Source organism: Crotalus tigris, unplaced genomic scaffold (genome assembly GCF_016545835.1).
Source record: "Crotalus tigris isolate CLP2741 ecotype Arizona unplaced genomic scaffold, ASM1654583v1 scf7180000017549.6302385, whole genome shotgun sequence".
Taxonomy (NCBI): domain Eukaryota; kingdom Metazoa; phylum Chordata; class Lepidosauria; order Squamata; family Viperidae; genus Crotalus; species Crotalus tigris.
Window position 1 is genome coordinate 474,997 of NW_024096467.1, and position 17,981 is coordinate 492,977.

The following is a 17,981-nucleotide window of genomic DNA, read 5'->3' on the forward strand; positions in this document are numbered from 1 at the left end:
TGTTTTGCTTTTCAATGAAAAATAGCTACGTATCTAACATACTGAGTTGTTTGTCCCTGTCCCAAAGCAAGAGTGAGGAAAAACATGATTGATTTTTATTATTACACTGTTATGTGTTTGTGGGAACAGGATCAGCTCAATGTCCCTGATGATGGATACCCTCACTTTTCACTAGTTGGGCACTGTGAGCAGTGTTTTTAAGATTGTACTGAAAAGGACAGTGCTAGTATGTTCCAGTCCTCTTCCAATCTCATCTCCAAAGCCAAAGCAAGAGAAAGTCAGAGGCAGCAAGAATTCTTTACTGTCTTTTTCTTTGGTAACATAATAGAGCTAAGCCGGACTGCAGCAGCAAGATGAGACCATTACTTTCCTATAGACAAATAAAAGTTCAAGGACCTTTTGTTGGTAGATTGTAATTAAGAACCAATTCCACTTTGTGGATAGAGAATATGACCTGGGAGATTTGGATTCATTCTGATCTAATTAACACAAAAATATCCTAGTCTCAGTGGGCTATGTGTATATGAATGCAGAGCTGTACAACCTCAAGCTCTTTGTCCTCTCTCCCCCTGCAGAAAAATCTTGTTTACAGCCTTCAGATACCATTAAAGGTTCACACCGAATTATAATTTTCATGTGACAGATGGTGAAAATTATTAAATGCATGAACTAGAGATTAATCAAATTAGCCACATTTAATTTCAATTAAATTTACATATCAGTGTAATGAAATCAATTTTTGTCCTTGCCCTACACATTATTTTTGTAATGCAGCCCTCAGGATAGCCCCCCAAAGTGTCAGCAAGAAAAACAACTAGAGCTAGTAGAGAAAGAGAGTTTTCTCTTGCAATGATTTCATTCTAAGATCAGAATGGTGACTATGTTTATTCAAAAGTAATTGTAATCTGAATCAGTCATTCACAAATGTGTTTAAAAACCAAAACTCCTATTTACTTGTTGGTTGTAAGTATTGTTGTAATAAGTTAAGAAAATTTTCAATTAAAGCATTTTAATATTTTGCTCAGGGTAGCAATAATTGAATTAATAATATTATTTTCTCCTAAAGCTTTAAAATTGTTTCCTGTTGCAGATTTAATGATAGAAATGGAGGATCAGACAAATGACATCAATGAAGCACGAATTCCAGTGCTCGACTACAAAACCTATACAGACAGAGTCTTCTTTCTGCCCTCTAAGGACGGAGAAAAGGATGTAATGATCACTGGGAAATTGGACATTCCTGAAGCCAGACGACCAACCGTAGAACAGGCATTGAATCAGTTCTCCAATCTGCTCAACAGTAAATCATTCCTCATTAATGTGAGTAGAAAATAAAGGTCAACTTTTATGTTGCTAAAAAGCATTTTCATTTGATACATCTGTTTATAACAATAATAAATTAATTTGCATATTTTGTGTCCGGAACATCTTGTAAAGCTGTGTATGTGATGTATAATAGCATCTTACATAATTTTGTTCCTGTACCTGTCATCTGTGGAAGAATGGTATTCACTGGAAATACTATTAGCTAGTATCCATTACATTCATTATATATTATGCCAACCATGAAATGCACCCTTTACGTACATATTCAGGGGTATCTATGAAAGGTCAACAGCATCAACCGTGGTGGGAGCAACTGTCAAATGAAGCCTCACTACCCCTTTTAAAGATGTATCAGACAATGCATCAGTTGTCCCTGTTATTTTGATGCTGCTGACCTGCCCTGTTGGCACTCCTGTTTAATATATGCCAGGGATCAAATTAACCAAAACTAAAGCATAAACAGAGTCCTGAACATGTGCACAAAATTGTTGCAAATGATAAACTGAATGCAAAAAAGGTGCATTGAACAAAGTCCTCAGTTTATCTGGCCAGAACCACAAAAACTATATTCAATACTTCTGGAATGTATTGTATCCCAATTTTTATCCCATTATACTGTGTTTCCAGAATGAACAATAAAAAGAATAAGCCTCAACTGTTTCATTTTCATATATCTGTTTTTGTTGTTGTTGTTTCTGTTTAGTTCATTCACACGTTGGAAAACCAAAAGGAATTTTCTGCCCGTGCAAAAGTATATTTTGCATCTCTTTTGACCGTGGCTTTGCATGGGAAGCTAGAATACTATACTGACATCATGAGGACATTGTTTTTGGAACTTATGGAGCAGTATGTTGTGGCCAAAAATCCCAAACTGATGCTCCGAAGGTAGGGAAGGTTTCTTCAGTAATCTAGTACAATGGGAGTTGCCCCTTTAAATTCTCATTTCCTTGGTTTTTTAAAATCTTTACATACCTCAATGAGTACACAGTGCAATCCCAAAAATGCAAAGGCTTGCTTTTATATATTAGGCAGGTCCAGTATGTTTTGTTGTCCAAGATAAGATGGATAGCCGGCTTTCCTGCCCACTTCATTCCTCTTATGGAGAAACCAAATAACCAGTTGTCTTGCTCCAGTGGTGATGATGAGATGCACCCAACATTTCATCTGAGTGCAGTTAACTAGCTTGGGAGCCACAGGCAAGCACTGTTAAAACAGATTTCTAACTTTTCAAATAAGCAACTAAGGTGTCAGCTTGAGACAACTGCAAAAATCTGGCCATTCGTCATTAATTAGAATTTAAAGAGTAGCAACATTTAGTTATGAAAGTAAAAGTAAAGTCTCTGATTCTTTACAAAGGCCATATTATAGAATCTTGTCTTTTTTAAAAGTTATGCCATATTGAACAGGTATATATAATTTATTTACTTTCTTTTTTTTAATAATTTTTTATTTTTCCAAACTCTCCCCCATACATATACCGTGATATTTATCAGATGTTAACATACATTCTTTTTACATTCATATATAAGATACTTTTAATAAAATGAAATAAATACATACACATGACTTTTGGTGTTGCTCGCCCATTTCCCCTTTCACTGTATCCACACTGCTTCTTCTCTACCTTCTTTCTCCCTTTCTTCTCTTCCCTACTTCCCTCTTCTTCCTCTCCTCTTCTACACCACTCTCCTCCCCTTTCTCCCCACTTCTCCTCTTCTCCTCCAACCTTCCTACTTCCTTCTCCCCTCCTTTACTCTTTTCTCTCTCCTCTCCTTTCTTCCCTCTCATCCCTCTTCAGATACAATTCAGGGGTAATGTCCGAGCAACTCCTCTCTCCAAATTTCCCTATCTGTATTATATACAATAAGATTAATTTTCTCTTACATTAATACTTCTATTTATCTAACCTTCTCGGTATATACTCCTATAAATATTTATATAACCTCCAGTTATTCAGTACTGTGTCGCCTGGATCTCTCTCCTTATCTGCTCCTTCTTCTTCCATCTAAATTGATGTTAACTATCTTTTAACCATATTCTCTTTTCAGCCAATCATAAAAAGTTCCCCAGATTTCATAGTAGTCTGACTCTGTCTTTCTTTAATTGTCATTGTTAGTCTATTCATTTCTGCACATTCCAGTATTTTCCCAATCACCTCTCCCTCTGGGGGGGGCTTTCAGTGCTTTCCAATTTTGTGCAAACACAATCCTGGCTGCCATAATTATATGAATAATTAAATATGTTTTCTCTTTATTGTATTTCTCTGGTAGAATACCCAACAGAAATATTTCTGGTCTTAGTTCTATACATTGTTGTATCATCTTTTCTATCCATGTTCTAATTATATTCCAATAAGTTTTAGCTTCCACCACATATGGTAGAAGGAACCTGGTATCTGATGACATTTCCAACATTTCATAGACCTGTCCTTAAACATTTTAGCTAATCTTTCTGGAGACATGTGCCATCTGTAAAACATTTTGTACATATTTTCTTTATATGCAGTTGCCATTGTCAATTTATAGTTTCTTTCCCATAGTTGCTGCCATCTATCTAATTCAATTGTGTATCCAAAATTCCTTGTCCATTTTATCATTGTCTCTTTCACTTGTTCCTTCTCCAACTCCATATGTAGTAGATAACTGTACATTTTTAATCCATTTTTCTTTCGTTCCTGTGAGTATTTAATCTAACTCTGTTGTCCCCAAATTAACAGCATCTATTTTAACATCTTTTTCATATCTAGATTGTATTTGCGTTCTCATGTACCAATCCATCTTTATTCCTTGTTCCTCTAATTGTTGTTTGGTTTTCAACTCCCCCATATCTGTTAGTAAGTCTTTATATCTTATAATGTTTCCCATGTTAAACATATTGGGGTGTATTAGCGCCTCCATAGTTGAGAGCCAATTTGGAATCTTCAAATAATGCTTTCTCTTTACTTTCTTCCAGACCACAAATAAAGAATTCCTTATATGGTGTCTCTGGAAATAGTTATGTATTCTGTTTTTTCCATACCATATGAAAGCATGCCATCCCAATATGTAAATCATGTCCCTCTAATGTCAATAATCTTGTATTCCTGAGTAAGATCCATTCACTCATCCATGATAATGCTGCAGCCTGATAGTACAATTCCCAATTAGGTAGACCAAACCCACCTCTCAATCTTGTATCTTGTAACATTTTTAGATTAATCCTTGCCTTTTTTTCCCTGCCAAATATATTTCAAGATTATTTTATTAAGCCCCTCAAAATATTTCTTATCTAATCTTATTGGTATTGTTGAAAACAAAAACAATAATCGTGGTAATATATTCATTTTGATTATTGCAATCCTTCCATTAATGATAGTTGTACATTTTTCCATTTATCCAAATCTACTTCAATTTGTCTTTTCAATTTATGATAATTATCCTCTTTAATTGTTGTGCATCTTGCGGTCAGGTGGATCCCTAAATATTTTACCTTCTTTACAATCTGTATATCTAATTTTTCCATTAGTTCTTTTTTTTGTTTTTCAGTAATATTTTTCATTAACATTTTGGTTTTATCTTTATTAATTTTCAACCCAGCTACCTCATCATATTTTTCTATTTGTTCTATTAATACAGGTCCTGTCTCTAATGGTTCCTCCAAAATAAATACTAAATCGTCTGTGAATGCTTGTAGTTTATATTCTTCCCTCTTAATTTTCATCCCTTTTATGTCAGAACAAACAACAGTGGAGATAGGGGACAGCCCTGTCTTGTTCCCTTCATAATGTTGATCTTCTCAGTCATATCTCCATTTATCATTACTTTGGCTGACTGCTTATTATAAATTGTTCTGATTACATTTATAAATTTCTCCCCACAATCCATAGTCTGTAATTGGCTTATCATGAATTGCCAGTTCACATTGTCGAATACCTTCTGTGCGTCCAGGAACACCAACGCCATCTGTTTCTCCGGGTGTGTTTCATAACATTCTAGTGATTCAATATAATTCGCATATTGTCTCTAATCTGTCTTTTGAGTAAGAAGCCATTTTGATCCAATTGTATAAATTCATTTAAAAACTTTTTAAGTCTTTCTGCCATTATTGATGCAAATATTTTGTAGTCCACATTCAGTAGGGAAATCAGCCTGTAGTTCTTTATTTTCTGTGTTTCCGTTTCTTCCTTTGGTATGAGAGTAATAAGAGCTTCGGACCACAAATCTGGTATCTTAGCTTCAGAAAGAAGTTCATTATAAAGTTCCAACATTACATTACCTAGTACTTCCTGCAATGTCTTATATAGCTCTGCTGGTAGTCCATCCGGTCCTCACCATTTTTTTGTCTGTTGATTGCTTCTATTAATTCCATCATTGTTATTTCCCCTTCTAATAGCTTTTTAAATTTCTCCGGCATTTTAGGTATCTCTATTTCTTCCAAAAAATGTTTTATCCTATCATCTGAAACTGTTTGTTGCTTGTATAAGTTCTCATAATATTCCCAGATTATTCTTTCTTTTCTTCATTTCGATGTTGTAAAATCCCCTCATCATCTTCCAATTGTTTAATCCATCTCTTCTCTTTCTCCTTTTTAATTTTATATGTCAACCATCTCCCTGGTTTGTTTGCATGCTCAAAAAAAGTTTGCTTAGCTGCCTTTATTTTCATTGCCACTTCTTCATTTTCTAGTAAGTTCATTTTATGTTTGTTCAGTTCCATTAAATTTTTAATCTTTTTGTTTTGTGTATCTTTCCGTAATTCTTTCTCAAGTGTCTTATATTCTTCCTCCAGTTTTCCCTTATTTTGTCTTTCCTGTTTGTTCTTTTCCCTCAAACAAGTCATAGCAAGTCCTCTCATGTATGCTTTCGCCATATCCCAAACATTTTGAAGTGAAGTATCTTCTTTTTTGTTTTTCTTAAAGAAGAAAAGTACTTCTTTTTTCATATATTGCTGAAAATCCTTTTCATTCAATATAGTTTGGTTTAATGTCCATCTTGTTCTCTTTTTTTGTCCTTTCCATATGATTGTAACTGGGCTGTGATCTGTCCATGTGCTTGTTTCTATGGCTATATTTTGTATATTTGTAAATAAATCTGTTGACATCCATGTCATATCAATTCTCGACCAGGACAGATGTCTGTTAGAATAGAACGTATATTGCTTCTTTTCCGGATATTTCTCTCTCCAAGCATCAAGTATATTTACCGTATATGCCGGCGTATAAGACGACTTCCAGAAGCGCTAAACTCAGCGCCAAAGACGGGGGTCGTCTTATACGCCGGAAATACTGGTAGTTTCTGGCGTATAAGACGACATTCTAGGAATGTGGCTCGGCGATAAAGACGGGGGTTGTCTTATACGCCAGGTCGCCTAATACGCCGGCATATACGGTAATTCATCCACCATATTATAGAAGGATTTAGGAAGTGTTCTTCTTAGAGTCTTATTTTTTTGTTGTTGTATTATAATCCAGCTCAGGCTTTACAATAGCGTTAAAATCTCCAATCATACATATGCTTTCATATTCTCTTGAGTTTCATTTGGAGCATAAATCGCTACCAATAATGATTTTTTACAGTTCATAATTACTTCCACCATTAAGATTCATCCTTCTTCGTCTGAATATATCAATTTAGTTTGTATTGCTTTCTGAATATATAATGCCACACCTCTTTTACTGTGGTCCGCAAGTGAGGTGTATAATTCTCCCAGTTTTGGATATTCTAATAAATTGTTATGTTGTTTCCTAATATGAACTTCTTGTAAACAAATTATGTCCATTTTAGTTTCCCCAGTTTATTTAGTGTTCTTTTCCTTTTTATAGTCAGGTTTAAACCATTTATATTTATCGAGATTATTTTTATCTCTTCTTCCATGATTATTTATTTAAGATTTTAGCTGATCTCGTCATTCTCATCTCTCTTTGCTCTTTTGCCTCTTTTGCCCTTACTCCTTCTACCAATGCCCTTTCCTCCTGTTCTTTGCTATACTCACCCCGTTGTTTCTCTATCTGATCTCCTTGATGTCTAATTCCTCTTTCCCTTCTCAGCCTTTCTTCTTCTTGCTGTCCAAAGTAGTGATCATAAAAAAGCTCTGCTTTCTCTAATGTGTCTAGTCTGTGTCTCTGTTCTTGCCAGTTTACCATTACTCCTTCTGGTGTTAACCATCTAAAATTTATCCCTTTTTCAATTAAGACTTTTGTCAAAAATTGATACTCCTTTCTCAAGTCTCTCACTCTTCTTGCAATCTACTTTAATATCACTATCTCTCTTCCTTTATATTTTATTGTGACATTTTTCAGTTTCTGTAATATATCTGCCCTTAATGCTTTTTTAGTAAACCTTATATGGACCTCTCTAGGAAGCTTATTTCTCGTTGCATATCTAGTATGTATTCTAAATATCTCATCTATATCATTAATTATCTTTTCCTTGCTTTCCTCCAGTGCTTCTGCTAATATTTCAGCCATCACGTCTGCTAAATTCTCTTCCTTTTCTTCTTCAACATTTTGGAATCTTAAGTAATAATCAGCTCTATCCATCTCTAGAGAGATAATCATTTTTTCCTGGTTCCTATCTGTTAATGTCAGTCGATTGTCCATCTCCTCTACTCTCTTATCCATTAATTCAATTTTCCCTTCCACTTGTTGCAGTCTTTGTTCACTTTTCCCCATCAATTCTTTGACCTCTTTTAATTCCTCTTCTAATTTACTTAACCCTTCCTTGAAGTCTGTATGTAATGCCTGTATCATATTTTTCAGTTCCATATTAAATTTATCTTGTTGTATTGTAGAGTCCAGTGTTTTCTACGCCACCGGACTCTGTAGTGTTGAGGGGGCTATTGTTAAGTGTGTTGTGATCTTCTTCATCTTATCCAATGATTTATAATCCAAATGTCAGTGTGCTATTATAATCCCAATATGTTCTAAGAAGAGGAGGAAAGAAACAAAAATAGGAGAAAAATCCCACCTCACAAGTCCAAGGGCAGGAAAAAGTACAATTTACACTTCTTTATTTCAGGTTCTCTGTGCCTTAATCTGAAAAAAAGGAGGAGATCGAAAATAAAACTTCCATAAGGCAGTCCACCATTCTCCAAAACAAAAAACAGTTTCTGTGTTAAATGCAATTAATGTCTCACTCCTTATCAGTGAGCCCAGCAGATGTTGTTCAAGGTCACTTAGTCTTCTGCTTTAGAAGAAGGAAGCTGAAGAAAAAGAAGCAACCCAGGAAAAAGCAAACAATTCTAGACCTCTAACAGTTATTTACTCTCAAATCAGTTCTATTAATCCAATTGTTTTCAGTAGGCTTTTTAAATTCCAGTCTTTACATTGATTTATTGATTTATTGCCTTCCGCTTTTTTCGCCGCTGAAATTCCAGAGGAGGGATAGGAGCAGCTTAAAGGTTCGCTCCCCCTCTTTTCTCCACGGCTTCAAATTCTTCTTATTCCACCCCTCAACATTTCCAGCATTTAAGAGAGAAAGTTTTCCTCCTTTTAACAATCTCTTGATCAGCTCACCCAGGCGATCCTCCAATTTTCTTCCTGATTCTTGGAAGCAAACTCCCAGCTTGTGACAGCTCGCAATGGCTGTCTGACAGCTGCTGGTCTGGGAAGCTTCCGTTCGGCTCTCCAGGCGATTGTGATCCCTCCTGTGCTGCCAAACTACTTCACTGTCCCTACAGGACAACTCTGGTCTGTCTAGGACTAGGCAGACCTCCCCAAAGAGCTGGAAAGCGACGATTCTTAGGGAGCCCCCAAGGAATATGTCGTGCCACCAAGACGTTCATTCCTCATTTACCTATTATGTGAGGTCTACCATGTTTCCCACCTTTGGTTAAGCAGTTGTGTTCTGTTTCCTACTAAGTTCAGCATTTTTCTTTCTAGTTTCCTGTGAATTCACTGTTCCAGAGTATGATGTTCTCTCTTCCCCCCCCCCCCCGTTTTGTCACATTTTGTGCTTTTGGTCTCTGTAGTACAGGACAAACTCAATAGATTCAGACGTGCAACTTTATTTATTTTTGAAATTAGAATATTTCTTCATGCCAATAGTGAGAAGCAAGCATCTTGGTCTGTACTTAATTCACTGCTATATCCCAGGGGAAAAAATCTAGAATCTGTTTTCCGGTATGATTATTTGAGAGGAAGACTCATGATAGCATGTTTATATTATTGGCAGTTGTAGCATTTCCCACAGCTCACAACACGGGTAGTTTCTATATTGTATGACAGCATGAAAGTCAGCACATTCTTCACTGAGATAATGTTTTATTTACTGTATTACTATTATTGATTTTTGCCCTGTACTGCCTCAGGAGAAGCTCATATATATAAGGTTCTTCTCCCATGTTATCCTCACAGTAACCTTGAGAGAAAGGTTAAACAAGAGAGGGTGACCAAAGTCACCAGCAAAATAGGTTTGGCTTTCAAAACCAAATCCTCTTTTGAAGGATTTGCATAGCACTCATACTTTCCAAAGCCATTAGACTGAATACATTGGAGAAATGGGAGAAACATTATAATGCCTGCTTAGTTCTTGACAGACTCATGTACAATTTCTAGCTATGCACCTCAACACAGGGTTTTTTTAATTTTAGATCTGAAACCGTTGTGGAAAGAATGCTTTCTAATTGGATGTCAATTTGTCTTTATCAGTACCTCAAGGTAAGATCTAAAATGCATTCATTTTACATTTATTTTGAATATCCTATCAAATTGTAGACTGACATTAAGCTTTTAATTGATACTTCTTCTGAGTATATGCTAATAGGAATAACTTTTGATCCAAACATGCCACAGTCTTGGTCTGAAGTCAGTTACAAATGGTAGTTTAAATGCAATGGAAAAATGTACTCTGCAGAAATAATGATCTTAAGAAGTTTTTTAATATTCAATAATGGTGGACAAAGTAGCCATTGTCTTCACTCACCATTTTTTCCTCTTTCATCAACTTTATCAGGATAATGCTGGGGAGCCTCTTTATAAATTGTTCAAAGCTATCAAACATCAAGTAGAGAAAGGACCAGTGGATGCTGTGCAAATGAAAGCCAAATACACCCTTAATGACACTGGTTTGTTGGGAGATGATGTAGAGTATTCACAGTTGGTATGTAGCTTTTATTAATATTTGTTTTAGAATATTCAAAACATGAAATGCTTCTGAAATATGACCTCCTATTTTTTCACCATTTACAGTATGTGTTTTGTAAAACATGAATGATAGAAAACTATTATTATTGTTAGTCAAATCAATTCATTGAAAGATGAAGGCTTTGAAAGTTATGGGTCATAATCTAAATTCTGGTTCCATGTGGGTTGCTATAAATAACTTTTTCAACTCCCTGGTTTACTGAAAAGAAAGAGTGATTGATCCATCCAGCTTCCAGAGCTAAGGAAAGATTAAAATTAAAGTTTCACTACTCCTGGTTCAGCACCTTTACTGCTATAGACATATACATTACAGAAAGAATGAGGTAAAGCTTTAAGACTAATGAAATGATTTGTTATGAAGTTTGGCCCTTTAATTGACTAAGTCAACTAATACATAATATTCATGAAGCCAGCCTGCCTAAAAATGCCACAAATGCCAGTTAGAGGAAAAAAGGATAAGATAAGAAATTAAAGGTCCAAAATAGTTTTGGAGAAATATTAATTGTACTAATATTTATCATTTTATTAATTTGCTGAACAGAGGGTATGATTACGTCAAACAGGCTCTTCATTTGAGGGAACTGCAGAACCAAACTAGATGATGTATTTACTATGTCTTTGCAGAGATATTAATGTGTAATACATGTGGAATTTTTTGTTTTGTTTTCTTAAAGCAAGTTGCAGATTAGGTCATCAAAAACACAGGTGAAGTTGCTATTTGCTTTGGACAAAAATTCCCAAAATTTCTTCTCCTTAATTCAGAATTAGCTTCAGAGAAAGGATTTTCTCAGGATTTCAGAAGCAGAGAAAAATGTTAAAATCCTTTCCCAATCCTTTATCAGCAACTCTGAATTGACCAAATGACCATCTCTGTCAGGTGGGGTTTGTTTTCAGTTGCTGATCATCAATATGATTTCCAGAATTATTATTCCCATATTTATATAGGGAAACTATCAAGAACATTTGGCCTTCTTAAAAATCCATTTTATGCCAGGTTCTCTCTTACTGTTTAATTTTTTTCTTGATTTTATATTTACAAATAAATTGAAGCAAACTATATCAGTGGATGATTTGGTTGTAAGATAATAGATTATTAGAATTATATGCTTCTTTCAGCCCATTTTTGAAATATAAATCTAATTGCAGGAAAGTAATTAGTGACAAAATTAATTACTAACATTAATCCACTATATTCAGTAAAATCAAGCATCTGTAAATGCTGTTTTATCTGCTAGTGTGATAAGCAGTGCATTGTAGTCTGGAATCTCTCCCTAGACAGCTACCTTCTAGTCAAGTTTAAATATATATCATTTTTAATTGCCAAATCAAAACTATGGAAGTAATTTGTAATAAACGGTATAGAGTAATTTTATAGTCAACCTCATTTGGTGGACTGGCTGCAATGCATTTACAGATTGGTAAATCAGACAGCCTAAATATCTTTGTAATAACAGGATATCTGGACAAGTGTTCTGAATGAGGCAATCAAATTGAGGTTAACTATACATCAAATTTACATAATGTGTGGCAATTTGCATATGCAAACAATATAATTTGCAGCAAATGGCTTAATTTTTTACTTAATGGATAACTACTCCTTACTCAATTGGCTCATGAAAGCAATGTTTTAGTGTATATGTAAGTAAAAAAATGTTCACCAAAATATCTCTTGAATGACATGGGTGTATTATATGCTCTTTTACTGAAATGTACTTGCTTGCCAGCTATAATAAGGGTTTTTAGACTACATTTGCTTCTTTTAATTTAAGAGTTTGAGTCTATTTCAATCAAAACTGATATTTGGGGATTATAGTAGGAATTACATTTCTGTGAAGCTTTACCTATGTGGAAATTGCTTTCTCTGCTGTTTTGACAGGGGGAATTTCTAATATTAATGAGTGTCTTCCTATAAGGTTAATGGATTAATCTAAGCATCTACGAATACTAGCTGGTCTACTAGTCTGATGATATATGTCAGTTTAAATTTTTTTTAACAAAAAATAAGTCTTCAAAATCCAATTGTGATGATACAGAAATATATTGAAGACTTGCTATATTTTCAATAGATTCAGTGTTAAAAGTGATGAGTAGTTTATTAATTCTCATAGAAATCTCAATATGCCCCATTTCCATCAAAAAACAGAGAAACAGATATGAAATGACTGGGCTACCTGTCTAAATGTCTATAAATAGACAAGTTTATACCAGTGTTCTTTTCTTGTGTGATTTCAATAACTCTGAAATTTCTAACCTTTCAGACTGTAAATGTGATTGTTCAAGATGAAGGCACAGAATCCATACCTGTAAAAGTGCTAAATTGTGACACTATTTCTCAAGTAAAAGAAAAGATCATAGACCAAGTATATCGAATTCTGCCTTACTCACAGTGGCCAAAGCCTGACAGTGTTGTTCTTGGTATGTATCTGAGTTTTTAAATCTATTTTAAAGAACAAATTGCTGTCAACATGCAAATGTTTGGAAAAAACCAAAAGATTGACTTAGTAATTCCATCTGAATCCATGGAACAATCTAAGAGTAAAACGAAAAGTACTTTGCTCACTAAACTCTACCCCAACTTTTTTCCAATTTCCATACATTCAGAAGTTCTCATTTATTTGAAAAGTACTCACTCTATCAGATAAGGAAGGTAAAAATATGACTCCCCTTGTAATTTCCTACCTGAACAGATAAAATTTGGAGAGAAACAAGGGTAATAACTTCCCCCCCCCCACTTTGCCTATCTTTGTATTATGGTTAGTAGGATTTGTGGAGTTAAAATTTCCTTATGTTACTTATAACAATTTACTGATCTGTTTTCCATATAGAAATACTACAGTTGATGTAGAATCTATTCATAATGTATCCAGCAATATAATTTATAACTCAGCTGAGCTATAGGTAGTAATAATTATAATTATTTTAAAAAAAAAACAATTTAAAAACAGTAAGATTAATTTTTTTAAAAAAACCAAATAATTTCCCTGCATATATTAATCCTCTCCAGCCAACAGGATTAGACCACTTGGAAATATATAATTTATTTATTTTCGACATACAATCTATTTATCTTCCTTTCATCATCATCATCATTATTATTATTATTATTATTATTATTATTATTTGCTAATTCCTGTTCTTTACATTTACTTCTCTTAATATTTCAAATTCTAATGCCATGGACATTATCTAATATGACTTTGTGGCTTTTATCAAGCTTTTACAGAGTATTTCTTAGTAACACAGGGAAGGTGCAAACTAGCCTTACCTGAACTACATGCAACATTCCCTAAAAATGGTAAAGATATAATTTTTTGCCATATCCCACAAGCACAATAAGACCATGCTTATACTATGCAAGCTAAGATCTTTACTTTGAGATATATTGTTTCTTGACCTCCAAGAAAAAAAAGTTGAAAACAATATACTAATACAAACAAAATCATTTATTGGAACTAAATTTTGGAGAATGTTTTATGTTTCTAAACAACTCAACTCTTAAATGGAGTTTCCTCTAGTGATGATTTTGGCTTTTTTTTTTTACAAAAAATGAAACATCTGGGGAATTGCTACTTATAGACAACAACTGTATGTCTATAATCTTAAAATAAATTGGATCTTAACTAGATATGCAGCCTACCCTAATAAAGGTTTATGACAACACATCTTTACAGACAAGTGTAGACCCTCCTTAATTTTAGCATCAGAGAGCAGTAAGTCTCATTGATTTGATAATGTTGGCCCATTATCAAATCAAGAGATTCCTCTAGATAACCTCCTATTAAGACTAACCACCTTATTTATATTACTATTTATTTTTATTCCACTGTTACTGTTTTTATAAATAACTCAAGTGGCAAACATACCTAATTATCCTTCTTGTGCCTATGTTTCCCACAACACCATCCCTGTGGGGGGGGGGTCAAGCTGAGAGAGAGAGCAACTGGCCCAGCAGTAGCAGTGCAGAATCTTCTAGGAAGGAGCGGTCCCACTATACAATGCCTTGTCTCTACTACAGAAAAAAAAAACTTTTCTATTAAATCTAATTTATCATTTTTAAAAACGGGATTGCTTGGGTGGGTGGATCTAGAGAGGAGAACAGAATTCTGCAAGACTTCATTAATCTGCTAAGCTTCCTTTATATGCAGATTATTTTTGTGTGGACACCTGTAAAATGTTTTTCTTCTTGCAATTGCTCCTCAGAGTGGCGTCCAGGATCTACTGCACAGATACTCTCAGACTTGGATTTAACGTCACAAAGGGAAGGGAGGTGGAAGCGCATCAATACCCTGATGCACTATAACGTAAGGAAGCATTTTGGAAACGTTACACCTCCTTGCTGCTTTTTAGTAATGCACAGCTTTTCGTTAAGAGTGATCTGTCTCAAAAAGGGTTCCCTTTCCTTCCTATCACATCCAATATCTATTTTCTTTTAACAAAGCCCAGATTATATTGCCATGCCACAAGTGGGCAATTATTGAATGCAGCTCTTTGGATACTGGCAAATTCTGTATTAGTGATATAAAAAAAAGTTATCTTTGTTTAAAGCCAGCATAGAAATTGTTATCATTATGCTTCCGGCAAGAAATCCTTCCAGTAAAGGTTAAACTTAAGGAATGAAGCATACCTTCTCTAATCTCTGTGAATGTCAGTTTTCTAATCTCAAAAGAATTTGAGGACCTGAATATGAGATTGACTGATAAAAAATACCTTTCAGTAATGGGCAAGAACTCTGGGTAGAACTGTCCATGATACTTCCTTCCCAAATGACTACAAAGATGGGCCTAGTTTTATTCACCAATGAGTATTTAGAAGACTAAAAAATGGAAGACTAGCTGCTTTTTTTGTCTCTTTCAGTAGCATACATACAGTACATAAAAAGAATAATTGAATGCTTTGTAAAAAAAAATGGCCAAGAAAGGTGAATTTATTCTTATACTGCATACAGTGCTTGTATAGGAATAAGAGTTATTTTTGCTGTTCTCACCAATTTGTTGTATGTATGTTCTTGAAGGTAAGAGATGGTGCTACCCTCATCTTGTCAAAAATGGGGATTTCTCAACAGCCAGAGGATCACCAACAAGACATGCCAGAGGAACGTAAGTATAGCATGTTAGTCTTTCAGACAGGTTCTATTTTATGACAGAAAACAAGCTGGATACTGTGAGTTTACATGTATAATCATAGCATCTAGCTTGGGATATAGATATGTGCTGCAAAACAATCTAAAGAGATAAAGTGGTAAAGAGCCTTTTACATTCTTTAAACCACATAGAAAATGTGATGCAGAGAAATTCTGGAAAGCTATCATTTAACATGTAGCTAAGTCAGTTTATTTGAAAAGCTATAAAAATTAGAGAACCAGGCAAATCTGCAACCTACACTGACAATGATTTGTGGTGTTCTTCATTGGATAATCAGATACAGTGTTTTCCATTAAAAACCAGATTGATTGAAATACTCTTGCCAGTTTTACAAAAAAAAAATAGTGGCTTAAAAGGGATTGTTTTGGGTTGACTCCTTTAGGTTTGATTCTCCTTTTAAAAATCAATATGGATAAAACTAGACACTGTTAAAAGTTGGTTTTTTATTAAAAAAATAGATAAAAGAAAATAAGTTTACAGCTCACTAAGAAGTTTTTTTGTAAATTGTTTAGTATTTGATGTTTTAACAGAGGTAAATGCAGTAGCGAATTACAGATCCTAGGGGATAAATGCAATAACATTTCACATTTCTAAATTAAATGTCTGCAGTTGCACAAATGGGGCACTGCATTTATTTCAATGGGATTTTGAAAGTAGGAATATTTGTTTGACTGTTCCTTTTTTTTGTATTCCTGTTCAGTAATGATTTTTTTTTTTTGGCTAACTTCTCACAAATATTGCATTTATAGAAAATCACTATAATTTTAATTTGTTCTTTTAATAATAACAAATATTTTATTTTAACTCAAGTTATTTCTCTTTATCCCAGGAGGTTTGTATATCTCTGTAAGGCATCTTGGTTATAATGACAATGTTCAATGTTATTTCAGAAATTTGTAATTGAGATAAGATATGAATCACACACACTTTCCAACTTACAGTCTTAGTGTTTCTATAATACAGCTTCCTTATACATTCCAGCATCATGTGTAGCACACAATTGAGTAGTAATAAATTACATGGAAATAAGAATCCAGTCATGCTGACCTCCGTCTATTAATAACCTGGCTATTAATAATCTATAGCATTTTCTCCAATTATAGAATGTTAAAACTGGTATGAGGAACACAAGTTCTTTTCCTTATAGAAAAGTAAATCTGGAAAAAAATCAGTGTAGTTTTGCAAAGACTCTCCATCCTAGATAGAGATCTTTATCTGCAAAATTCCCGACATTACTATTCACAGCAAAGTTTTCTGTGTGTCTTGGCTCCCTTCTAGTGGTTTCATGATCTTTGCAGCTAGTAAACCTTGATTTATCTTCTTTGTCTTTTCTCTAGGGTATTTTCAGACTTCATTTTTAAAGATTTGAATTATCCAAATACCATTGGTTTATGAAGATGATTCTGAAAATAATGGTATCATCAAAATGACAGTCCATTTGTTTGTTTTATAGGTTATGTACTTCGGTTCATAGCAATAGCATTTAGAGTTATATACTGCCCTATAGTACTTTACAGCACTCTCTTTCCAATATAAGTATTATTTGCATATTGTCCCTTACAATCTGCGTCCTCAGTTTAATAACCATGGAAAAATGGAGGGCTGAATCAAATTCTGGATTGTGGGCAGAGTTTGCCTGCAATACCACACTTTGCTTGCAATACTGCACTTTAACCACTGTGCCACCAGGGCTCATGAACTACAAAAACACGTAGAAGCCTCAAAATTATTTAAAGAGGATTTAGTATTTATAATAGACATTATACCATAAAACTGTTTGAAGTTCAGCAGGGTTAGATTTTGCATTTTTTCATATTATTGGTCTTTTGAAATCAATAGTTCTGCAAAATGGCAGGTATTCATTACTTTTTGGCCTTGGAATTATCAGTCTTACCAAAGGAAGAACAATATACCATAGCGGCTTTTTCTCTGATTGCTAAAAGTCATGATGATGCTGGAAACTGAATAAAAAACAATACAATTCAGAATTGTTAAAAATGTCATTATGTACATATTTTTATGCTTTGGCCTTTCTGACATACATGTATTGTGAGTGTACTATGACTATAATTAATTGGTTGCCATTATTGTACATTTATTCAGCTTCATAGATGAAAAGTTTTATATTTAAAGTGCAGGCGTGTAATTGCTTGAACCTTTATATCATTCATGGTGCCCATTTTGCTTTGAACTGTACAATATAGTTAAACAGATGGACTACATTTATACTGTTCAAGAGATCTGGAATGGGAAGTAGCTTTGTTTTAAGGTCTCCAGTTCCCACACTATGTAAGAATGCATTGCAATCTTAGTTTACAAGAAAAAAAATTAAATTGGAATGAACATATAAATACGTCAGTAAATGGAATTACACACTCATGGTTTTTAAAAATC

At 34.1% G+C, this 17,981-nt stretch overlaps 1 protein-coding gene across 13 annotated transcripts in view; it reads left to right on the forward strand.

Moving 5' to 3' along the window:
* The window catches only part of PLXNB2 (plexin B2), a 404,398-nt gene that overhangs the window by 370,802 nt on the left and 15,615 nt on the right, over positions 1-17,981 (forward strand). For all 13 annotated transcript variants that reach the window (XM_039338498.1, XM_039338541.1, XM_039338548.1 and 10 more), the window contains 7 exons: positions 1,091-1,320; positions 2,030-2,211; positions 9,894-9,960; positions 10,256-10,402; positions 12,705-12,861; positions 14,647-14,747; positions 15,458-15,542. In XM_039338498.1, the coding sequence (XP_039194432.1) occupies positions 1,091-1,320; positions 2,030-2,211; positions 9,894-9,960; positions 10,256-10,402; positions 12,705-12,861; positions 14,647-14,747; positions 15,458-15,542 (969 nt within the window). The remainder of the gene's footprint in view (positions 1-1,090; positions 1,321-2,029; positions 2,212-9,893; positions 9,961-10,255; positions 10,403-12,704; positions 12,862-14,646; positions 14,748-15,457; positions 15,543-17,981) is intronic.